At 39.1% G+C, this 26,152-nt stretch overlaps 2 protein-coding genes across 4 annotated transcripts in view; one reads left to right on the plus strand and one right to left on the minus strand.

Annotated features, from left to right (window-relative positions):
- bicd2 (BICD cargo adaptor 2) overlaps positions 1 to 26,152 on the plus strand; it is a 130,841-nt gene that overhangs the window by 87,477 nt on the left and 17,212 nt on the right. For all 3 annotated transcript variants that reach the window (XM_062969936.1, XM_062969937.1, XM_062969938.1), the window contains exons 3-5: positions 20,743 to 20,895; positions 21,872 to 22,321; positions 24,111 to 25,130. In XM_062969936.1, the coding sequence (XP_062826006.1) occupies positions 20,743 to 20,895; positions 21,872 to 22,321; positions 24,111 to 25,130 (1,623 nt within the window). The remainder of the gene's footprint in view (positions 1 to 20,742; positions 20,896 to 21,871; positions 22,322 to 24,110; positions 25,131 to 26,152) is intronic.
- Positions 1 to 26,152, minus strand: part of LOC134296055 (uncharacterized) — a 435,533-nt gene that overhangs the window by 57,325 nt on the left and 352,056 nt on the right. The gene's annotated exons all lie outside the window — the stretch shown is intronic.

Here is a 26,152-nt window from a genome sequence, read left to right on the forward strand (position 1 = left end):
AACCTTTCCCAATCCTTGTACATCATCTGTGTTTTTAGTTATTTCTTTTTCTTGCTTACTGCACCTCTGAGCATTCCTTGCCTTAAAGAACTCATGAAATTCACGGGGTCACCATTAGTCAACAGGCAACTTGAACACACACACACACACAGCTTTCTGTATGTGAAATCATTCATGAGAGTTATTTTAACCCATTTGGAGTGATGTCTGAATGTAGTCTATATTTAACTTTATGGGTATTTCTGCTTGAACAGGTCTGTAAACTGTGGACCTTAAAAGAGTTCCAATCCTTCAGCCTCCCTTTGCATCATTTTTGGCAGCCAAACCACAGCTGCTCTTGTTAAATGAAATTAGAGGACATCCTCCTAGGAAGGAGTGTGAAGCATAGTCCCAGTTGATTTGTTAGAAGGTGTATTTTCAGCATTTTTGCTTTGCAAAGTGAGGCTTAAATGTAGGAAGCCATTGGCACACTGTGTGAAGTCTCACTTTATCAGGCTGCAAAGAATAGTCTATATAATGCAAACAGAAGTCTTTTGGTGGAAGAGCTGCAAGACTGGAGAGTAGAAACTCTCCCAGTTCACTGTCCAGCTTGGGAAAATTACATGCTTTCTGATCTACTACTCGAATTCTGCCAGCTGGCAGATTCTGGGAGTTAAGGTCTGGAAATAGCAGTGGTTCTTAACTTTTGGTCTTCAGATGTTTTGAACAATAATTGCCAACAGGCCTGGACAATGGTCAGAGATTTTGGCAGCTGGAGTCCAAAGTATCTGAAAAAAACAAAAGTAGGGAAGTATTTTTAAATCTGCAGTTGACTATGCTAGAGACCAGAAGCTATATTTTTCTGATTAGACTTACGGAGATTTTGTATATAGTACATTTATATGTATATTTTGCTTTCTTGCTGTGTTAGGGAACAGTATAATCAGTCCTCGATATTTGCTAGGCTTAGAGGAACAAGACTCCCATGAAAATGAAAAACTATTTTTTAACCTGTGATAGAAATGTCTATGTCTTCCAGCATGACATTGTTGCCAGCGTCTGTGGGAAGCTGATCACAGAATCACATTGTAGAACATATAGATTACTAGAGAGATGTTTTCTCAGGTAAAACAAATGTTTTATCGTATCCATACATAATCAAATCTGTAAAAGCAGAGGAATGACTATAGTGTCTAGTCCCTATTTATTTTCCATTTCTTGCTGATGCTACATCTAAGATCTGTGCCTTCAAAAATTGGCTAAGGATACAAGTGCATTAATGCTTTGTCAGCCATTATATATGTATAATTAGATTGGAGGACAGCAATACCCTCCCAATATTCCGGTCTTCCTGCCATATTTTCTTCCACATGATGAGGATTATTTTCAATACAATTTAGCACATTTTTTGATCAACAGAAATTGTCCTGTGAAAAGAGATTACCTTTCATGGTTTTTCAAAAAGTGAAGACCTAAAACAGGAATGAATTTGTCTCAGCTACTGGGCTTTGTAGATGTTCTTTAAAAGCCCAGTAGACCTGTCTGTCTGTTATTATTTTTGGCAGGAGAAGGTCTGTTTTTCAGAGGGAGATGACTAACTTGTGAAAACAAGACAAGACTGGACAAGGGGAGCCTGAAGAAGAAAGCATGACTAAACCAGCACAAATTAGGAAATAGCATTATGAATGCTAGGACTCCCTTCTTTGAAGTATCAGACAGCACTTTTCTGTTTAATATGAAATACCTAGGATTCTAAGTAGGATCCTAATGCAAGTTCAATGTGTTGTCGAAGGCTTTCATGGCCGGGATCACAGGGTTGTTGTATGTTTTCCGGGCTGTATGGCCATGTTCCAGAAGTATTCTCTCCTGACATTTCGCCCACATCTGAGGATGCCTACCATAGATGTGGGCGAAACGTCAGGAGAGAATACTTCTGGAACATGGCCATACAGCCCGGAAAACCCTCTGATGAAAGTTTCTTTTCATTTGACATTCTGCTCTCCACCATGGTCTATCAAAGCCTGTCTATAAACAGAATGTGAGCACAGTTGTTCTCCCACAAGTATTCAGTGCAGGACCAGAACTGGATTGCTGCCTGAGGTCCATTCACATTCCAGCTGCAGAAGTCAACTAGACATAAGAATTTAATCTCATTTTAAAATTGATGGTGGAACAGCATGTTCTATGTCAACAGCATAACCTCAGCTAAGAAGATGGAGGACAGGGCCTCAAAAACAATTGGCAGACAAGGCAATCGACAATAGATTTGGGTCTCAGTGAAAACAATTGTAAGGGGTACAGCTGTTTACTAGCAGCAGATTTATGGTATGAATGGGAGCTACCAGTGAGTGACCACTGGATGGGTGGGTGAGCACCTCTGAGCCACAGTGGTGGCTTTGGGACAAGACAGAGACCTAATGGCTGTGCATGAAGTAGAGGTGAATGGGAGTAGTCCTTCCACTCCTGTGGCTGAAATAGAGAGGGATGAGAGTAGTTTTTCCACTCCTGTGGGGCTGCCTCTGAAGAGTGCTCAGAAACTTGAGCTGGTCCAAAGAGCTGCAGGTTGTTCACTGGGGCTGGCTACAGGGAGCAGACAAACCCCTTGTTGCAGCAGCTCCACTGGCTGCCAGTCTGTTACAGGAACAATTCAAAGTGCTGGTTATGACCTTTAAAGCCCTCAGGTCTAGGCTATTTGGCTGACCACACCCCCTTATACCAGTGGTTCTCAACCTGTGGGTCCCTAGGTGTTTTGGCCTACAACTCCCAGAAATTCCAGCCAGTTTACCAGCTTTTAGGATATCTGGGAGTTGAAGGCCAAAATATCTGGGGACACACAGGTTGAAAACCATTTCCTTATATTAACCTGCCCGGGCTTTGAGATCTTCAGGAGAAGCCCTTCTCTCGGCCCCACAGGGGGTTGAGATAGTGGCACCTATAGTTTCTGAGGATTCAATGTTACAGAAACTTTGTGTCACCAAGAAAATTATTTTAAAATACTGTATATAAAACTACCTTCAAGCTATGCATAGAAATCTGAAAAGTATTTCATGTTTAGACTTGTGTTTTATTTCCAAAATATCTTATTATGTACATGCAATATTCCAAAATCCCCCCCCCCCAAAAAAAAACCCCACTGAAATTCCTAAACATTTTTGGTTCCAAGTATTTAAGATAAAGGATATTCTACTAAGGGTGGCTAGAATATATGGCACAAAAGCAAATTCATCATACTTGTGTTGGATGGGGTCGCACTGACCCTGGAACCCCAGGTGTTGGCAGTGGCCAGGAGTGCTTTTTCACAATTAAAACTTGTGCAGCAGCTTCACCCATACCTCGAGACGCCTGATCTGGCCATGGTAGTCCACGCCATAGTCACATCCCGCTTGGACTACTGCAACGCTCTCTGCGTGGGGCTGCCTTTGAAGATAGTTTGGGAGCTTCAACTGGTTCAGAGATCAGCAGCCAGATTACTAACAGGAGCCCCATGGAGATCCACTCCCATGTTGCAGCAGTTCCACTGGCTGTCAGTCTGCTTCTGGGCTAAATACAAAGTACTGGTCATTACCTTTAAAGCCTAAATGGCTCGGGTCCAGTCTGCTTGATCGATTTCATCTCCTCTTACAATCCAGCCCGGGCATTACAGTCAGCAGAGGAGGCCCTGCTCCCGGTCCCACCCCCATCTCAACTACGGATGGTGGGAACAAGAGAGAGGGTCTTCTCCGTGGCCACCCCCCCCCCCCCCCCCCCCACACACACACCTCTGGAACTCCCTCCCTAAAGAAATAAGTTTGGCCTCCTCCCTCCTCTCCTTCAAAAAACAAGTAAAGACCTACTCCTGCTCATTAACATATGGAGAGGAGGAGGATTAATGAATGAGAGACCACTTCCGGTTCCTGATTGAGAACTGTGCTACATAATCCAACCCACACAACTGTGTTGAACTTCAGTTGGCTTTTGTAAATTACTGTGAATGTTTATTTAGGTTTTATGTCACTATATCATCCTTGTCTGATTCTTTCTGACTATATTGGTTTATTGATGTTATGTTCAATTCACTGATACTACTAGGTTTAATTTGATGTTAGGTGTTTAATGCTGTTTTCATGTTTCATATGTGGGGTCTTGTTGGGTTTCTATGCTGATATTTTTCTGTTTTATGAAGGCATTGAATGTATGCAGTTGTTTGTTGGAATCCACCCTGAGTCCCTTTGGGGAGATAGAGTGGAATAGAAATAAAGTTTTTATTATTATTATTATTATTATTATTATTATTATTATTATTATTATTGTCACACTTGGACCCCAGACCTTCTTCTGAAACTCTGGGCCATGGTAATATGTGACAGCTCCACTGCCACCACCTTCATAGAAAAATGTTTTAATATGTGTATTTTATAGAAACTCATTTTAATATGTGTATTTGTGGTATTTTAGCAATGTTTATGTGTTTAAATTATGTAACCCGCCTCAAGCCAAAAAAGAGGCAGATAAGAAATAAAATTATTATTATTATTATTATTATTATTATTATTATTATTATTATTATTATTATCATAATCATCAGCAGCAGCTGTGGAAGCAGAGGTCTGTAGTTTCACTTTGGCTAATGGATAGTATGTACCCCAGGTAAAACTCTTGGTGTATATATCAAAGAGCAGGTGTGTATACCATAGATAGATTCATAGCAAATCCTAAACCTTGGGGAAGGATACATCAGCAGTACATTTTCATATCTGCGGACCCTATGTAGACAAAATCCCAAACTCAGCTATTCCTGGTTGAGCTGTGCACGCCATCCTCAAAAAAGTTTTTTGGCATCATATGTATCACATGTATCAAAGCAATGAATTTGTTTGTTCCTTTTTTAGCTGTGACAAAGCTGAGTTTCCATTCAGAGCCAGCAGGCTTAAGAAATCAAATAACTGAGCGGTTAAGTTTCCCTTTCTACTATCAAAATGAATAGAAATGCAAACATTTGGGACTTCTATTTGGGATCATAAGATTAGGAGCAGGAGAAGGGCATCCCAACAGTAGGATCAAATGGCCTGTAGCCAACTTTACAAAAGGGCTGTTGGGGCACAGAAAAGAGAAAATTTATGGCATTTGTGATCATTTTACCTACACTGAATGTGCTTTCTAGGAATCTTTCCTGGAGTGAATGCTACACAGCTATTGTTATTGAATGATTTTTTAAGTTTTATTTTCAGCAAAAAGTGCCACTTCTCTGTGGAGATGATGATTCTTAGCCATGCGTACGTGCATAGGGAAAATCAGGCAAATTTCCAAGAACATTATAATCTATTACGGCATAGGACGCAAAACTTGTGATTGCATGTGTTATGGCTTATTTTGGACAACTGTTCAGTTTTCAAGTTTGTTCCTGTCATGGCATGCTGATAGGATGGTTTTTTAATATGAGTCTGGTTGTTGCCACAGGCGAGCTCAGTAGATTCTCTCTCTTTGAGGACATCTTGATGCAAATAGGGAGGGCCATGGCTTAATGGTAGATCACATTAGTTCTTTACATAAAAAGACCTTGTGCTCAGTTCCTGGTATCTCGAGGCAGGCACGGAGACATTCTTCTCTGAAACCCTGAAGAAATGTAGTCAGTCAGTATGGACTGAGGTGAGCAATTCTGGCAGGTCTGGGATCCAGTTTTCTATCCCTGGAATTTTCTAGGGGCTGCACAGTATTCCAAAAATAGAAAGATGACATTTCTGGTTTTAGAAAATGTGGGATTTTAAAAAAAACAAAACACTAAACTATGTCAGGAGGAACTAAAACTGATTTAAAAGATGAATTGCTGTTCCAGTTTCATAGCATGCAATCCACTCTTTTTTTTAGTCAGAAAAAAGACAAGGGATTGAGAGATATCAGAAAAACACTGATCCCAGTGTAAGCTAAGTGTGCTGGTTCTTTGACTCAATACCAGGCCATGTCCTTTGTTTTTGCCTCTTATTGGAAACAGTATTAGTAGGATGTTTCCTACTCCTTAAACCAAACCATTTGCTTTTTTAGGCTTTAAAGCCCCTAGAGTAGACTTCCATTTTTAGAAGAAAATGGAAAACTACATCATTGTGCAACTTATATAATCTGCGAAGCAGGTGCTAACTCAATTTCCCAGTGCCAATACACTTGGTTTATTTAATTTCTTTTACTCACTCCACAAGTTATTGTTAATGTCTTAGACTGAGGAAAGGTGAAAGATGCAAATCAGGAAGGAAGAGCCAAAACTGTTGTCTTCCCACAAATACATATTTCAAATCTCCACATGAATCCTTAGCTCTGGGGACATTTTTATTGTTTATTGGATTGTTAATAACTGTAGAAGAAGGAAATTAGACAGAGCATTACTGCAAGCATTATAATCAGAAAGCATCAAGTTGTGGAATAATTTGTGGTTTGTTTACCCAACCCAGCCCTGATGAAGGATAATGCAGATTCAAAGTAATAAACTTCCATCAAAACAGTCTCAGAAAAAGTACTCCCATCTTTTATTATTATTAAGTACAAATTACTCAAACCTTCTTGATAACACAGATGACTTCAGAATTCTCTTTTTCAAGATCTGATTTAACCAAAGATTAAGGAGTATCGAGATCAGCTTATAGGGCTTTCATGGAGTCTTATGAACATGCTATCATCGAAGCAAAGCAAGCATATTACGCCTCTCTGATAGCGTCTGCCAGCTCACGCCTGACAAAATTGTTTAAAATTATTCGATCTTTAACGACGGTCCCTATTGTTCCAAAAAGTGATGATTAGGACCTTTCAGCCGAGACTTTTCAGAGCTATTTTACCGACAAGATCTTGCTACTACGCTGGGACCTCCCTGCCACAATCAACACAGTGAGAGAACTTGAGACTCCGTGGCCACTTGCTGGACCCACCCTCGACCGGTTCATCCTGCTGGACGCAGAGGCTCTCGATAGGCTCATAGTTGCAGCTAGACCGACCACTTGCTCCCTCGATCTGTGTCCCTCTTGGTTGGTGAAATCCTGCCTGGAGGGATTACGCGACCCGCTGCTGAAGATAATAAACAGCTCCCTTGAGCAAGGAGTATTTCCAGAGGGCTTAAAAGAGGCGGTGGTCTCTTCTCTGCTGAAAAAAACAGATTTAGATCGCTCAGTTCCCTCCAGCTACCGCCCAGTTTCTGTGCAAGGTGATTGAGAGGGTAGTAGCGGTGCAGCTGGAGCAGTTCCTAGACGACACAGCCGGACTGGATCCTTTCCAGTCCTTCTTCCATGCGGGGCATGGGACAGAGACTGTATTGGTTTCCATCACGGATCATCTTCGATGCCAGCTTGACCAGGGTGGGTTGGTGCTGCTTGTGTTATTGGATCTCACAGCAGCATTTGACACAGTTGATCACACCGCCTTGCCGTTGCTGGAGTCAGGGGGACAGCTTTAAATTGGCTGGCCTCCTTTCTTCACAAACGTGGACAGCGAGTGGAGAGGGGAGGCCTGGTCTCTGAGAGGTCCCCTCTACTTTGTGGGGTTCCTCAGGGGGCCATTCTCTCCCCTCTGTTGTTTAACATCTATATGCGACCACTTGCTCAGCTGGTCCGAGATTTCAGGCTCGAGTGTTATCAATATACTGACGACACTCAGCTTGTGTTAAAGATGGAAAGCCGACCGGATTCTGTACCCGACAATTTTCATCAGTGCCTTGAGGCCGTTATTGGATAGTTGCGTTCCAGTAGGTTGAGGGTGAATCCAGCAAAGACGGAGATCCTATGGCTAGGTTGACCGGGCAGCAGAGATATCCAGTTGCCAACCCTGGATGGCGAAGCGCTATGCCCGTCTTCACTGGTAAAGAGTCTGGGAGTCCTCTTGGACCCTTCACTGACGATGGAGGCCCAGGTCTCCGCTGTTAGCAAAACCGCCTTTTTTCATCTTCGACAGGCTAGACGGCTAGCCCCCTATCTGTCTAGGGACAACCTGGCTACGGTGATCCAGGCTACGGTCATCTCAAGACTGGACTACTGTAACGCCCTTTACATTGGCCTTCCTGTGTTGGTGATCCGGAAGCTCAAATTGGTGCAAAATGCAGCTGCCCGGCTCCTTGCGGGAGTTCCAATGAGATGCCACATAACACCAATCTTACTGCAGCTGCACTGGTTACCAATTGAGCACCGGATCACTTTCAAAGTGATGGTGCTTATCTTTAAAGCCTTACATGGTCTAGGGCCGATGTACCTGAGGGACCGCCTCACCCCCTACAAACCCCAGAGATCCCTCCGTTCTGAGGACCAAGACCTATTGGAAGTCCCCAGGTTTAAGACCTTGCATCTAACAATAACTAGACACAGAGCCTTTTCAGCAGTGGCGCCATCTTTCTGGAACACCTTGCCGCCTGAAGTTCGTGCCTTGCGGGACTTGTCGGCCTTCCGCAGGGCATGTAAGACACACCTGTTTCGGCAGGCTTTTGAGTTCTGTTATTGATGTTTTAAAAGGTGCTTTTAGGATGGCATTTAAGATGTTTTTAAAGATGTTTTTAAATTGTTGATTTTAGCCTGTTCTTGTAAGCTGCCCCGAGCCCTAGGGGAGTGGCGGCATATAAGTCTGAATAATAAATAAATAAATAAATAAATTACAGCTTCTTTCTTACATTTCTAGCAATATTTGTTTTCCTTTCGAGACTTCTTCTGAACTATTAAAGTATGAATATAGTTTATCCATTCTTCAAACTGATGTTCTGTGCATGATCTTTATTTTTTGGCTGCTTCTGCAGGTTTGTATATCCTCTAATATTAGTTTTGTACCATTTATTTGTGCAAAGGCTAGACCTCATTTTTACAGTTTGTATGACGGTCTTAAATAAAATGCATTGTCCTTTGAAAGACAACAAAGCGGAAGCTCTTTCAAGATGGTTCACTGGTTCTTCTTTCCACAAAACACATTGTCCTTCCTCTCATCTAGCAATAATACTAGGAGAGGCAACAGATTATGACACAGTCCTGCCACAGAATTTCTCCCCTGGGATTGAGACTAGTGGTCTTGTTTCTTCTAGCCCGCTTGGCTGTTGCCCACACTGTGGTAAGACAGTGATAATATGCTTGGTTTTTGATTCCTGAGTCTTTCTGTCTTCATATGTCTCTCAGTCTATGCACATTCTCCCTAAGTATACATGGGTTAATGCTTCTGTTCTCTGCATGAGGTAGAAATCAAATCTGCACCCCATTGAAACAATACACAGTTTTCGCTTGCCATGCATGGACTACGGCTTGAGGGAGCCAAGGAGTTGCAGGACAAGTTTCACTTTATAAAATGCATTGAGTGACTCTTGCCCAGGGCCCTTTCACTCGCTCCCTCATAGAGTTCTTCTGAAGATAAATAAAAGAGCCATGGATCCTTGCCTTGAGCTCAATGCAGGAAATATAGAATATCCACATAACAATTTTTAAAGCACTTCTTAGTTGTGATTTTTTTAGACTGACACTCCCTAAAAGTCTTTTCTATTTGCAACTTTAAGAAGCTTCATTTTTGTCATATAAAAACCCACTTTAACTAGGAATTTTTGTAATCTATTTTTACTCCCTTGTTGGGAAAAATGGGGAGTAAAGTAAAATATAATATAGTCATTTATTAATGCTTAGACCATAGTCCATTTGTATACAAAATAAATCAATACATTATAAAACTGTATCACTATAAAATTACATGTAACAAATAACATAAATTTTGCAATAAAATTCAGTACAATTTGGCTCAGATTGTGTGTGTGTGTGTGTGTGTGTGTAAATAAAATAAAAGGCGTTTTAAAGTAAGGGTTGGCTGTCCAAATGGACTCCCAGTCCTAGCTTTTAGACACCAAACCAAGATAAATGCAGCTTCATCAATTAAGCAAGAACACTGATTCAGATTCAAAGCTTACACTCCTTAAAGCTGACGTATAATGTATGCAAACATATTTATATCTCCATATTTATTCCCTGCTTTTAAAAATGCCACTTTATCCTCCTTCTATATGTTAAGATTGTTCATAACAGAGTACAATCTTCCACTCATTAACCTTTTGAATAATAAGAGGCACACTCAGTAGGACTTTCTTTTGAAATGTCTTGGGAAATGTGTGGCTGAGAAAAAATGGATTGTGGTCTGTTCATCAAGATTTGTTTGCCTGTCTACAAGACTTTTCCCTCGCCCCCTCCCCAGCACTGGCTCTTTCATCATCCCTCCACCTCCCCAATTTTGCTCCTGTTATTTCTAGCAAGGGTTCATTTTTAGGTGCCAGGGCTGTCACCATAGTAGCCAGCTAAGCTTGTTGTTAGCCCCCATCTGCCTACTTTGGCTCTGTCTGGTGCTCTTTTCTACATCCGCACAGTAGCCTAATTGTTCCAGATTTCCAAGTTCCCATAAGCACCTGCCTTAACATCATTACTGAGGGCAGGGTATTCCCAAAGTCAGGGACACACTTCTATCCCCAACAGGATTTATAGCTGAAATGCAGATTAGTCCTTTGTGTCTTGATCCTCTTGTCCTTGCTCTCCCTCGGAAACCTGCTAAACAAGTTAAATAGAAGGGACAGGACAAAAACGTAAGAACACATTTTGTGACTGAGGTTTCCTAAAGCTTGTAATGTTAAGTCATGTGTTCTATTTTTGCCTTGCTAATCATTCTTCTTTTAAAGAAACAGGGAAAAGACTAAGCTGCTTTACATTTTTATAATATATAGGGTGTGACCGGACACAACTTGGATGAATCTGGCTGTTGTGAAAGAAGAATTTGTACAGTATGACATGAAGCACTCTGCAGTGACTTATTAAGTCCATGATATACTGTTCCAAAAGGGCATTTCCCCTTGTCATTTTTGATGCTGTCAGGAGGTAGATCATGTTGAAAAAAGTATGACTTGAAAGGATGTGAAACAATTCTGATTCACCTCCCTGACTGCACAGAATAAAAGCTCAGACCTGTCATAATGGCAGGGCAGCAAGAGGGAGCCTAAGAAATGCACAAATCACATGTTCAAAGTGATGTCTGTGTCCATGGTGGACATCCCCACTCCCTCTTCTAAAAATGCAACCTAAAGGGAAGTAATGGAGAGTAATAATACACTCCGTAAGCATACACAGGAGATTGTGGATGGATGGATGGATGGATGGATGGATGGATGGATGGATATATATATATATAGAGAGAGAGGGAGAGATCCTGTCTCTTTGAAATAGCTTTAAAACATGTACAGACAGTAGTGTAAGGAATAAAGAAAAGGGAGAGGTAGAAACTCCAAAATGGGGTTGCAGCAAGAATTGAAAAAAGGTTAGGAACACACACACACAAATACTGTTACGGTAGGGTTGGGGATAATAAATGAAGCTAAGAAGGCATTGAACCGGCAATAAGATCACATTGTATGCTGCTCATCCTCTACATCCCAAAGAGAAGAAAATTACCCCAAGTGTATCAGGAAACTTGCTAAAGACAATGAGCCAAAGAGATATCTTTCAGAAACCAGGAGTGGGAGATCCTTGATAATTAGGCCATGGCAAATGATTGTGGAAAGTGTAGTAGGTTTCCTTTCCATTCGATAAACTAAACGTTGACAAACAGACATAATCCTAAAACTCAGTTATCAGTTCTAGGAGCCCTATATAAACTTCTTTGAACCTTCTAAAGGAAATGAGTGATATAATATTATAACAACATGGTAATAATAACACTTTATTTATATTTATATTATGGAGCCCCTGGTAACACTGTGTGTTAAAGCGCTGAGCTGCTGAACTTGCAGACCGAAAGGCTGCAGGTTCGAATCCGGGGAGTGGAGTGAGCGCCCGCTGTTAGCTCCAGCTTCTGCCAACCTAGCAGTTCGAAAACATGCAAATGTGAGTAGATCAATAGGTATCGCTCTGGCGGGAAGGTAACAGTGCTCCATGCAGTCAAGCCAGCCACATGACCTTCGGCTTAGAAATGGAAATGAGTACCAGCCCCCAGAGTCAGACACGACTAGACTTAACATCAAGGGAGATCTTTACCTACCTATATTTATATTCCACCCTATATCCCCAAGGGGGCTCAGGGTGGATCACAGCACAATACACGGCAAAAATTCAATGCTGTTTGGAGACAGGACAGAACAGAACAAGACAGACAGGAGGAGGTATGTAGTCTTGAAGTCCAGGTTTTTTTTTGGTTTGTTTTTTTGGGTGCCTTGGAGGTTAAGGTTGTGAATGTCTAGAATGCATCCTCTGTCCTAGTTTGGGCTGTCAGAACTATTTGTAATTCATGCTAGAAATAAACATGGCGTCGCAAAGGTGCTTCTGTCAAATTAAATGTGCAGGACTGGTCTTCTTACCTCAACCATAGACCAGGTGGGGTCAATGTTATGTACCCAACAAAACTCCCCCTCCTTCTCCCAGTTCCACTTTGATTTGCTCCAAGAAATTTAAAAAACAGCAGGAAAAATAGATTCAGCATTATGCTTGCTTTTCTGCTGTTTGCAAGAAAATTCAGATATAAAGATAGCACTCAAGCCAACTGCTGGTACTGAGCACCATACTGTGGGTTCCTGCAGATGGCAGCTGTTGGGTTTCCACCTTTTATCTCTATCAAAGCTGATTTTAAACTGGCAGCTTGTTACTTTGTCTTGCTCCTCCTAAATAATTATAAAAAATTTGTATTTTACTCCACAAAACAGCTATAATTTATCATTTTTAGCTGTGTGAAAGCCTTTAATGAAGAAAGCATTCCAAGATGATTAATTGTAATGAAAATGCAATCAGTTTGCCCTGCGTATTCTTTAGGGTGGCATCTGTTCCTGATTAACCCCATTGTTTTGCATTGATCATTTCTGAAAGAAAGATGCTAAAAAGAAGTGTATCTTTTTTGTTCAGGCATCTGTCGGAAGTCAGCCTCCAACTAATTCAAAAATCCAAGAATACATTCTGATTTAAAATATACGTTGTTTTTAGAAAACATTGATTTTGAAATAAAGTAACAGGGCATACGTTGTGCCTAATGTTTCAGTTTTATTAATCTTTTACCCTAATATTTTAAAGTTGTCCTGTGCTGTCTGGAAGTTATTGCTCGTCACCTGCATGAGTGAAGATGTAGCCCATCACTTAACTTTTAATTAAACCATTATGGTGACCATAAGCCTCATCTTGGTAGGAGGAGAAATGTTCCTCAAGCCATGCGTCAAACAATAGTGATTTGCTTTGACTTTGATTTTGACCTTCACTCTGCTATTATAAGAAACAGTGTAGAAATAGAAATCACTGATTCATTTGCAAGATATATTGTTGCAAGGTTTTTTTTACCACTTTGGGACTATATTTAGGGGTAGAGGTGTTAAGAACCTTTTGGTGTTCTAATGTGTTTACTGCTTCTTGATTTACAAACCACAAATTGGATATTAAATACTGTATTAATTCCATGGATCACTACAACTACAACATTTTGATCGCTACACCACACTAGTGCTTTTTTTAGTAGCCAAAGTTAATGTTATAATATATGAATTTAATAATATATTGATTAATATTAAGTCAATATTAATTGATTGATATTAAATTGCATTGAGAGTGGCAGACTGGATTTAAAAATATTGGTTTCCAGGATACAAAGGGTACCAACCACAATGATTAGGCTATCATTTAATTTTTATAAGAAATAGTAAAGATCCAAGTCAATATAATATGCGTGTCGTCCTCACATAACCTGAATCAAATTTATTTTTCAGAGTTATTTATTATATACTTAAATATAAAGTATTCTCAAAAATGATTTTATTATTTTTATTAAAATAGTATTACAACATCAATTTTAGTTACATACAGTAATAATATTGGAACTTCTATTACAGTTTCAAGCTACTAGAAGGTCATCAGTATTTTAACATATTGTTTAGTGTTTAAAGGGGCCCACTTGCCATTAAGCAAGCTGACACCCTGTCCAATCCTTCACTATGCAGTGATACATTTATGATATATTTATATTTATTATTTATTATGTAATTTATTGTTTACTTAATAATAAATTAATAAGTTGTATAATATCAATTACTTGAATATTAATAAATTAATATATGCAATAGTTGTGATTTCTAAATCCTGAGTGTGTGGTGAAGTGATCTAAGAATTGGATGGGGACTTTGAAAATCCATTGAGCCATGAAACTCAGTGGTTACTTGGGTGAATTATTGTCAGTCTGAACTACCTCTCAAATAGACAACCATGGATACTAACTTAGATATATTGGAGAAAATGTGCAGTATGGAAATAATCAAGCACCCAATGCCCTCATAAGGATATTTCAGATCATGGTTCTTAACATTTTACTCTTAGATATGAAAGTGAATGAATAGCAGGCAATTGTGGGTGAGCGCCTAGTAAAATTGTCTAGCAGCAAAGCATCATAATAATTTTGATTCCCTAATTATAACCAAGGAAGCCTAGAAACAGACCTTGCATTTATTCATATCCTTTGCGTTTATTCATATCCTTTTCACAAAACTACACCTCGGTATCTGTGATTTCTTCAGAAGCAGTTCTTGCTAGAAAACTTATGCTAATTAATTTGACAAGAAAAAGAGTCCCTTGGAAAAATATATATCTAGAGTCAATGAGATGGCTGTCCAAATTATCCTCGCTCCACATTTGTTTCTGTAAAATACATGCTAGCTCAAAGGCATTGTTTGTCCCTCAAGTGGTAGGAAAACTGCAGGTTTCATCATAATGGATGCAAACCCATAATAATTAATGCTGTGTTTTATTTCACAGAATCATGAATACATGTATTTCCTAAAGCAGCAACAACAACTTGCAAAGAAATAGTAGGATGAAATTTGATGCCAATCAGACATAGCTTTTCAAGACATAACTTTTAATTTTAGATATACTGTCTACACAAAAATATCTTCAGATTGTAGTGACAGATCTGTTTATTATTTTTGGCAAGGATTAGCCAAGTTTATGCTTGGATCTCATTTCCAGAATGAATAACCTTTCCAAATTTAAGGGTCACAGCTGTGGTTGTTACTGTGGTGAGAAATTCTAACAGATGTCAACAACAATGCAAGTGTGAATTAAATGTGACAGGGAAAGTCTTGGGTTTTATTTTTAAAGGAGAGACAACCATACTCTGAATTTAGTAATAGCAATGAAGGAGAGAGATAGAGGCCAGAGTTCTAGCCATGCATCCTGATCTCACATATACAAGTGTTGTACAACATTTATTACTACTTATTTAAATTGTTTCTATACCACCCTTCATTTTCTGGTACCAGGGAAATGAACTCTATAGACTTAAAACAAGAAAACAACTACCACTACAGCAGTATAAGGCAGGCAGTAAAAATACAGCTGATGTCAACCAATTTAAGAAAAATCAGCTCTAAATGCCTGATAAAGGAAATAAGTTTTGTCCCAAAGAGGAAAAGAATATAACGTAAAGGTAACCAAACCTTTATGCTCACACTGGAAGGGCATGCATCTCTCCCTAATAGGCAGCAATACACCCCCAAACACTTTCTGCCTATATCTCTACCACAGTAAAAGCTAATCTTTCAGTAGGTATGAACAATTCATAGCATATTTTTGCAAAAACCAGGGCAGCGAAAAGAGATTTGTGATTCATAAGCTAAGCTCTGTGAATAAATATTTAAGCATTTGTTTTATTTATGAAGCACTTCAAGGCAAAACCTGTATAAAACTGTCGAGTGTGTATTTTTTATAAAGGATGCTTGTTTTATATCATGTATAAAAACAGGCCTTTAAAAATCTTGCATTAATAAATTTCATAGAATAATATTTTTTCTGTGTGCCATTTCTAATGGTAGAAGACTGAAGTCTTACAACCAACCAAGCAGGAGAAGAATGGCACAAGGTGGTGAAGAAACAGAACATGAATTGAAATAAAATAAAATTACTAAAACTATGGTGTACATAAGCATGTTTAGTCATAACATTAAAGAGAGGACATTAATATTCTTAAAGGTCTGTGACTATCAGCTTCAGCTATAAGCTCGATATGGGCCACCATTTCTGCAGAGGGTAGGTTTTTCAAGAAAAAACAGAAGATCACAACCCAGATTATTAAATGGTGGCACTGTGAATGTGCATGCTCCAGTGTATCCGTGCTCACATTGCCACCATTTAATAATATGGGATGCAACAGTTCATAGAAATTACAGATCCCAGAGCCTGTGGGTCTAGGGAGCCCATTATATTAACCTATCCCTATCTCACACCCCCCCCCCCCCCTTGACCATACTGTCTGTGGGTATTGGAAACTGTAGTTCTAAACATCTAGAAGGTTCTGAGTTAAGGAAGATTGGTCTGGTGAACTACAAATTTAGGAGAGTACCTAAAAGATTACTTTGTACTACATGAACCTTAGTGGTATAGAAAGTATTGTCTGAGGGATTTTTCTGTGTTCCTGTCACCATTAAAAATAAAGGTGAGTACTTTTTTGGGCTGTATGGCCATGTTCCAGTAACATTTTCTCCTAACATTGCGCCTGCATCTGTGGTTGGCATTCAGAGTTTCTGCTGGCAGTGAGGCTGTGGAATGTCTAGAATGGGAGAAAGAACCCTTGTCTGTTTAAAGAAAGTGTGAATGCTGTAATTACTAAACTTGAATTAGCATTTGAGTAGCCATGAAGTTTGCAAAGTCAATCAATGAGGATATCTGCATCAAGGTAGCCTGGCCTTTGGGAGGTGTTAGCTGGCCCTTGATTGTTTATTGTCTGGGGTTCTCCTGTTTCTGATTGGTGTTCATTATTTACTGTCTTGAGTCTGGTGTGTTTTTTTAATACTGGTAATCAGATTTTGTTCATTTTTATGGTTTCTTCCTTCCTGTTGAAATTGTCCACGTGCTTGTGGATTTCAGTGGGGATTTCCATAACCCAAATGTGTTTTTCTTTGTTTTGCGTTGTCTTAGACCACTTTTTCCAACCAGAAATATGGTTTTTGGCTGTTTAAAAAAACTGAAGCCACATGTGGTCCCATAAAGCATGAAATTTCCACCCACAATTCTAAAATATGAACTTAGACTCAAAGGTATAAGTAATAAACATTGTAATTCTAAGCACAATATGGAATCCTGGGAAGATGGTAAAGCATTTTTCTTTAAAAGTGCCATTTCTATTTATTTCAGCATAAAGAAATATGTCCCACCCTGCAACTCCATTCATTAATGCTAAAATAACACTTTTAGGCAGGTATTTTAATGCTCTTATAAGTCAATGATCCCACACTTTGAGAAAAAGATTTTGACTGCACTCTGTTCCAAAATATTTTTTTTCTTGCATGAGAGAACAAAATTCATATTAGAACATCTTGAACACAAAAAATTAATGAGAAATGGCAGCTGGTGGGCTCTAAATGGGTGAACAATAAGATTGGTAACAACATACTGGTTTGCTCTCCACCACAGAATCTAATTATGTGATCTATCTGACAGCCTCCCATCCAGACTAGCTCATGTTATTTCTGAAATTTGATTTTTTCAACAAAAATGGATTTTAGATTTAAAATGAACCATTTTAAGGTTGGGCAATTTATTTCTCCTGCCTTAATATCTGTTCATCTGGACTCTGTTTTTAAAAGTGTTGCAACGAGCAATTCTTTTTCTCAATAAATTGTCTTAGTTTGCTTTTTTCCTGCCTTTAAGGACTGAAAACAGTTACTAATTAATCTCTTCTGAGAAATTATATGTTGCATAACATATAAACAGCTGAAGGGATGAATTTCAATTTGTTATATTCATGGAGACTTGTGAAATAGCAAGGGTATACTTCATTTGTCATAGAAATGTCACTTTTGTGAGTATTTAAGTACAGTCTCTGGAGCATTTCTGTTGGTAATGGTGTTTCTTGCCTTTTACATAATTTATCTGGAGTTGGTGAGGAGAGATATGTCCCAAATTATAATTTTTAAAAAGACAGCAAAGAGTTCGGGAAGTATCTCTCAATACAAAATGGCCCCCAAATGGCAGATCTGAGTCAATATAAAACAGCGATGTCTGGTGGATTGCATGTCAGCAGAGTGGTAAATCCACTCCAGCATTCAGTCCAAACTTTAAAGGAACTGTCTTGTGTGTTGAAACTTATCTCCACAACAGTTTCAGCATGTTGGATGGCCCACACAAAGACCCAGCACAAATCTCTCATCCTACTGATAGGGAAGTCATTGGCCACCACAGATGTAAAATGATGGATTTATAGTTGTGTACCTTCAGGTTGTTTTCAATCTATGGCGACCCTGAGATGAACAGTGTTTGTTCAGTGGAGTTTTTGCCTTTGCTTCTTCAGAGGCTGAGCAAATATGACTTGCCCTGGATCACCTAGTGGGTAATAACTATGAAAGAAATATAAAATGAGATCTAATCTTAAATTAGTTATTATTATGCTGTTGATAACTTTTCCTGTCCTTGTTCCATTACAGCTCTGCTAGACCTTGCAATGAAAAGACAACCATAGTTTTGTTAGATTTGGTTAGATCTGTAGTAATGCCCTTATTCAACTGAGATCCTCTGATGCTTCTGGTCTCCAACTTCAATTTGCCGTAGCCATCATAATGGTGAGGGATTGTGGGAGCTATAGTAAAAAATATTTAGAGGGGCCACTGTTGTTTACCCTGTGCTAGACAAGCGTGCAATTTGTACAAATTCTATATATTAAAAATCTCAGCTGGACTACCTGTTTTTATCTTCAGGAACCTTTAAGAGATGATACAGACTATCCTTTCATTAGTACTATATATTATATGGCTTGTTGCTCAATCTGTGATTATCCACATTGTGATCCTTTGTTTTCAGCTTGCTTGGGGCAAGCAACATAGACTTGTGTGGTTTAATCTGTGCCTGAGTGACAGCTGTTGTTGGCTTTATTGGATTTGCTGTTCAGGTGATTCTGCTTACTGTGCTGAATGACAAAAGGCTTTCGGCCAGTCTGTCTTGCCAATAAACATGGTTTCAATGTATCCTTTCCTTTCTTATTAAGGCCTACTTAGGGCTGTGCTATGTTATCTTATCAAGATCATCATGATAATCCATACATGAAGAAAAAAGGAGGGGTGGGTGAAGATGAAATTTTAGTTGTCTGTTTTATACTTGGGAAAGTGCTACATTTTTATCCATGAATGTGTACCATGTTGGAAATCCATTCTGGGGTAAAGTGGTGGTGTGTGTAGGTGAGGCTTCAAGTCAACTGTTGACATAATGGTGACTCCATGAAAATGGCAAGGAATGCTCAGAGGTGTGTTTGCCAGTTTCTTTCTCTGAAATACTACCTTACAACACCTGGTATTGGTTAGTGATCTGACCCACCTGGTATTTGTTGGTGATCTGACCCTGCTAGGTTTCCAAGATTAGACAGGATCTGGTGTCTTTGCGGTAGGCATGGTCAGACTTTGGCCCTCCAAGTGTTTTGGACTTCAACCCCCAGAAATCCTAGCCAGTTTACCAGCTGTTAGGAATGTTAGGAGTTGAAGTCCAAAACTCCTGAAGGGCCAAAGTTTGCCCATGTCTGCTTTAAGATATTTAGGTCAGAATTGTAGTATTTAGATGAAAATAAATATACAATTTCTGTAATGTCACTTGTTCACAAGTTTTTTCAAGATAGTACGTGCATAAAAACTGTTCACTGCAATGCAGATTGCAGAAGTGATGTGGTTCCTGCTTGCAAGGCTTATTATAGTTTAAGCAAGTAAGCAATAAATTATGCAGAAGAATGAATTCCTAATTACAGTTTATTGGGGAAGAGGGATGTAATGCTTTAGATTCTGTAACTATTTATATTCTATAACTATTTTTTAATTGTTTGGTATTCAGTAGAGGGTTAGAGAGTAGAGTTCCCTCCTTTTCTTAAAATTCACAACAGCCCTGCGATATAAGAAAATTATGATGAGTCCTGCCTAGGCCAGTATTTCTGTTTCTTGCATTGGCAAAGGAGATTCCTACATCACATTTCATTTCAGTTGTTATGGCTATTTCTTATATAATCCTGGGATTTATAGTTTGGTGAGACATTAGAGCTTTCTGGCAAAAAGTCCTAGGTGCATCAATAAACCACAAACCTCTGATCCCATAGGATAACGGCTGTTGAAGTAGTATTAGAGCTATCATTTGTATAATATGAAGGATGCCTGGAGCAGTTGTATAATTGACACAAATGCAAAGATGAAACAAGCAAGGCACTAAACATGCAAAATAGTTTACAGCTGAATGCTAGAACTAGAAATAATAAAAAAACTGTTTTGGAATATGTTTGCTGAACAATTGATTTAGATAGGGCACAGGTATGATGACAAGTACTTTGGCTGCTAATCCAATGGAAAATGTTTCTCCTTTTTAATTCCTTTCCTTCTCAGACTACTGGGATTAGCTTGTCGCAAAGTGTGCAGTTACAAGTATATTTGGCTGTTGCTTTCTGATTGAAATGATATAACAACTTTATTTTCAGATCTTTTTCTCGTGTTCCAGTGATTGTAAGATTTAACAAGAGCTAAAGTACATTTATAGTAGCATTATTGATCATTGACTCATATCTGTAGATAAATAGTGCCTTATGCATCCTCATCCATTCTGTCTTTTAACCTTATTGGGGGGGGGGGGGGGATTCTGCATCTCCTCCGCTCATTTTTTTTTCTTGTCAAAAATAGAGAACAAATTCTGCTCACTTCCAAAACAATTTTGGCCATCAATTCTAGTTTTGATTTGCTTCAGTTAAGAAAAACCCTCAAATGTGGGTTTGACTTTTTGAAATCAGTTATTGTAAAGCGGATAAATTAGAATAAATTATTTTGCATTTTTGCAGATAAATCAGAATGTGGAAATCCAGAGGGGTCGTTTGCGAGATGACATAAAAGAATATAAATTCCGAGAAGCTCGTTTGCTGCAAGATTATACTGAACTTGAAGAGGAGAACATCTGCCTGCAAAAACAAGTATCTGTTCTGAAACAGAATCAGGTAAGGATTGGAGCATCCTTGGCTACATCTAGAAACAATGCAGTTAGACACTACTTTTAACTGCTATGGCTCAATCCTATGGAATCACGGGAGTTGTAATTTTGCAAGGTCTTTTGCTGTCTCTACCAAAGTATGCTGATGTGTCAGCAAACTGCATATCTTAGGTTCATAGCATTGAGTCATGATAGTTAAATTGGTGTCAAGCTGCACTAATTCTACAGTGCAGATGTGCCTTTTGTTTTCACATCAGACTTGGTTGGCTATGTGGACAGCTTGTAGCTTGCCTCTGATGCCACAGATTTTAGTTCTCAAAATTCTATGATTTTGTTTGTCTTCTTTCCTCCATGATAATGCCTGTCTTTGATGTTGTGGGTTTCACCCCTTTCTCTTTTTTTGAAACTTGACATGTTCTTGGCTTGCTTTGCTCAACAATGTAAGATTAGTTCTGCAGACGAGGAGTTGCATTAGTCTCTTTCAGAGGATGCAACTCTGACTTGTCAACCTTACATTCCTATTGTGGTTTAGGTTTCCATCAGATATAACTGAAATATTTCAGTTGGCAGGTATATCCAGGCGGATTACTTGCGTATTTGACTAAACACATATCAGTTTTATTCCTTATATTCAGGTTCCATGCTTTTGGGAGAAGGAATAGACATTAATCTCAAATTTGATATCTAATGTTGAAAAAGATATATGCCAACTAACAGCTGCAACATCAACAACAAAGGCAGTTATCTGTCCCAAGTTAAGGGTACATAGTGTGTGTGATGAAGCGTACAGCATCTTACAGTATTGCCATCTTAAGAGGAAAATCAAGATGACGAAACATTACACTTTTCTGGATAAAAGAGTTCATATCAGCCCGCAGCTTGTCACATAAAGAACTAATTTACGTTATTTGTGTCACATTCATTGTTAATGCTTCTTTTGCCTTTGTATGCCAAGAATTCTAGTGATGCTGTTTCTGTCACAGGTGGAATTTGAAGGGCTAAAACACGAAATCAAGAGGCTTGAAGAAGTTACTGAATTCCTTAACAGCCAGCTAGAAGATGCAATCAGGTTGAAAGAAATATCAGAACGCCAGCTCGAGGAGTCCTTAGAAACCCTGAAAACAGAACGTGAACAGAAGAATAACCTTCGAAAGGAGTTGTCTCATTATATGAACATCAACGACTCCATGTATACCAGCCATTTGAACATCTCCTTGGATGGACTGAAGTTCAGTGATGAAACCACAGAGCCTAATAATGATGAAATAGTGAATGGCTTTGAACAGAACTGCCTTAGCAAAATCAATGGCAATAATAAAGCATCAACCCCCAAGAAAAATGAGAGCTTCCCTCCAGCCCCTAGTCTTGTGTCTGATCTCCTAAGTGAGCTGAATATATCTGAAATCCAGAAGTTGAAACAACAGCTTATGCAGGTAAATGTTTGTTAGCTGTATTCCTTAAATATGTGTTATATTAGCTACCTGAAATTAACTATTTCCCAAAGTGTATGTTACTTTTAGATTCTGTTTGAATATGAGGTGGTACTTATTACTACAGTTGGATATTATATTAAAGTATTGTTCAGTTTATCTTGTGACACTAATTCTGTTTTAGAGATCAAGTTAAAAACTAAAAGGAAAATTTGGGGTTCCATAAAAAAGTGGGTATAAGTCAGATAATTCATCTGTTTGCTTTGGGTGCTTTTTGGGTACAGTGTTCCTTCACTTATTGCGGGGGTTAGGTTCCAGGACCACCCACAATAAGTGAAAATCCGCGAAGTAGGGACGCTATATATTTATACATTATTGTAGTATACACTATTTTAAGTCTTTATCAACCAATTGTGTGTTGATAAATCACCTCCTTCTCCTCCTGTTGCCGCTTGGGCTCCTTTTCTCTCCCTTCGGCTTCTCCTTCCTCGTTTCCTTAAGCTGTAAATTGTAATTTTTTATTATTTATAATATTCTTTTAGAGTTTATTGAAAAACTGTGAAACAGCAAATCCGCAAAAAACGAACCGCAAAGTAGTGAGGGAACACTTTTTTTTACTCATCCAGACTAGCACCTCCTCCTATTACACAGTCTATAATTTATTTTTTAAAAAACATGGTTCTAGTCACAACACATTATAAGTAATCTGATAATTTGAAGTGTTCCTTTTGTTCCAGATTAACTGGATAGTCCTGATGTCATATTTAGAAATTGTACATCAATGTATAAATCTAAAATAGATTATTTCTCTTTTATTTTGACTTGTTTCCATTTTTCAAGTATTGTTTTCATTCCTAGTCCCTGGAATGTGGCCCTGAGACCTTTTACAGATTGGAAATTGTCTCCCAGTCTACCAAATATTCTCTTTCTCTCTCTTTGACATTGACAAACAGGCATGTTATCTTTGCTGTAGAGAGGCTAAGTATCACATATTTAGAATTTAGGATCAAGAAATCATGATTTGGTTCACATGATTTGGACAACATTCCTATTCCACCAATGCAAAAAGACATTCTTCTCTTCTCTTCCCATTGCAGCCCACTGTGCCACCCAAATGCCTAGTTGGAAAATTTGCTTGCTATCCAGAACAATTTGGGGGTATTCACATGTAAACTGCATGAAACAATCAACCCCAGATTACTGCATACACCTGTCTGGATATTACTTAGAATAGTATCAATAATTATAGCCAAGGATCAGTGAAAACCACAACTAGTCAATAATTAATGTGAATTATGAGATGCCAGCTCTTGAAACTCTAGGCCTATGCAGTTGTCATTGTGGTCAATCCTCTCACAAAGGGAGTTAGTCCTTCCACTGTCTCTTCAGTTTTGGCATAGACAGTGACAAGATTTAATAGAGTTTCACCTACATGTGGATGCTCACAGTGTGATAGAGGACACTGATTTTTTAAAAATAACTCAAAGTTGTGTAGAAAATATGTCAATATAGGGAAGGGCTGCATATTTCAACCTGTCACTTTCCACATGAAGAGAATTATGCAACTAGGGAAAGAGGAGATAGAGCTATTGCTCTGCTCTGCTCTTTGTGTGTTGATGGAATAAATTTACTTAAATGTCTGCATAGAACCTAGATATAAATGCCAACTGCCGCTGTGTGTGTGTATATATGAAGCATGTGTGCTCTACCAAAGCGCCATGGACCCTTAATGGCAGATGTGAAAACAGTGATATGTTCAGAAAGATAAATGTTTAACTTGTCTTCTTTATAGATGGAAAGGGAAAAAATGAACTTGTTGTCTACACTCCAAGAATCTCAGAAGCAATTGGAGAACACCCGGGGAGCACTTTCTGAGCAGCATGAGAAAGTTGGCAGGCTCACAGAGAACCTCAATGCTATGAAAAAGCTCCAGGTCAGCAAGGAACGCCAATCCGCTCTTGACAATGAAAAGGAACGCGACAGCCATGAGGATGGAGATTATTATGAAGTTGACATCAATGGCCCGGAGATTCTGGAATGCAAGTATAAAGTGGCTGTAGCGGAGATTAGTGACTTGAAAGATGAGCTTAAAGGCCTTAAGGTCAAATATGAAGAGTGTGATTCCAAATACGAAGAGGAGAAGAACAGGTATGAGACAGAAACACAAGCTCTGACGGAAACGATCACTTCATTGGAAAAATCTAGTAGGCAAGATAGGGAACAGGTAGTCCGTCTGGAGAAGGAACTCAAGAAAGTCAGTGATGTTGCTGGGGAAACCCAAGGCAGCCTCACCGTAGCCCAAGATGAACTGGTCACCTTCAGCGAGGAATTGGCCAACTTGTACCATCATGTCTGTATGTGCAACAATGAAACTCCAAATAGGGTAATGCTGGATTACTACAAAGAGGGCAAAGGGGGACGCACCAGTCCAGAGGGCAAAGGCCACAGATCACCCATCCTGCTCTCTAAAGGTTTATTATCTATTGACTTGGGAAAATCAGATAATGGGAGTGGGGAAAGTAGTCCTTCTCCAGTTTCATCTCTCCCATCGCCAATATCCGATCCCCGGAAAGAACCCATGAACATTTACAACCTGATTGCCATAATCCGTGACCAGATCAAGCATCTGCAGGCAGCGGTAGATAGAACAACAGAGCTGTCTCGGCAGCGGGTGACTACCCAGGAACTTGGGCCAGTAGTGGACAAGGACAAAGAGGCTCTTATGGAAGAAATCCTGAAGCTGAAGTCTCTGCTAAGCACCAAGAGGGAGCAGATAGCAACTCTGAGGACTGTACTTAAGGCCAACAAACAGGTAACTACACTTGCTATTTTTTGGGTGGAGATGGGAGGGACTGCTGATCAATAGTTTTTCATAGATTTTCATTCTAAATACTAAGGATTCAGCAGATCCATTTTCTTATTCCAGTTGTGTAAAGAGTATTCCCACAAGCCCACTTAGTCAATTCTGCATACATTCAGATTAACTCATAAGAAGAGCCTTACTAGATCAGATTAAAGCCATTTGGGTTAAGACTGTATCAAATGATTTTGTGTCAGTAAATGTCAACTTTTTGATAGCCTTTTTATTCCCCTTCCTGGAATCAAATTCCTTTATATATCAGGCTACATCTGGGAGTGGTTTCGCAACTCCTTAACTTCATCTCCACCCCTACTGTTGACTGGTGTATTGAGATTGCTTTCTGGTGGATTTAGGACCTAAAATTCAGTTAACTACTTAATTTCTTTCTTTTGACCATGCTTCTGGTCAAAGCCCTGCACTATGTCGTGGCTTCAGTATTGCAGTGAAGGATATGGGTCAAAATATTGGCATCGCTGCTTTTGCCTCCAATGAATACCAATGCTACTATTGTTTTTGATCTTCAATCTGGCCAGTCAATAGGTAATTTAAGATCTATGCAACACATTGAGGTGGTGATTACTGAGGTAGTGGAATGAATTCTTATTGAAATGGTGGGGCATACCTTTAGACTGCAGGTGGAGCATTCATAGGAGAAATTTTAAAATATATTATCATTCACCTAGGCTTGAATGTAGTTCAACCCATTTAGCAATTTTATTTAACACTCTACATAGATTATGGAAGTGGTCCCCAAACTAAGGCCTGTGGGCCGGATGTGGCCCTCAAAGGTCATTTACCTGGCCTCCACCCTCAGTTTTAGACTTAGCCTCACCCGAAGTCTGAAATGACTTGAAGGCACACAACAACAATCCTATTTAGCTTGACTATCTCATTGGCCAGAAGCAGGCCCACACTTCCCATTGAAATTCTGATAGGTATATGTTGGTTAAAATTGTTTTTATTTTAAAATATTT

This window comes from Anolis carolinensis, chromosome 2 (assembly GCF_035594765.1).
Source record: "Anolis carolinensis isolate JA03-04 chromosome 2, rAnoCar3.1.pri, whole genome shotgun sequence".
Classification (NCBI taxonomy): domain Eukaryota; kingdom Metazoa; phylum Chordata; class Lepidosauria; order Squamata; family Dactyloidae; genus Anolis; species Anolis carolinensis.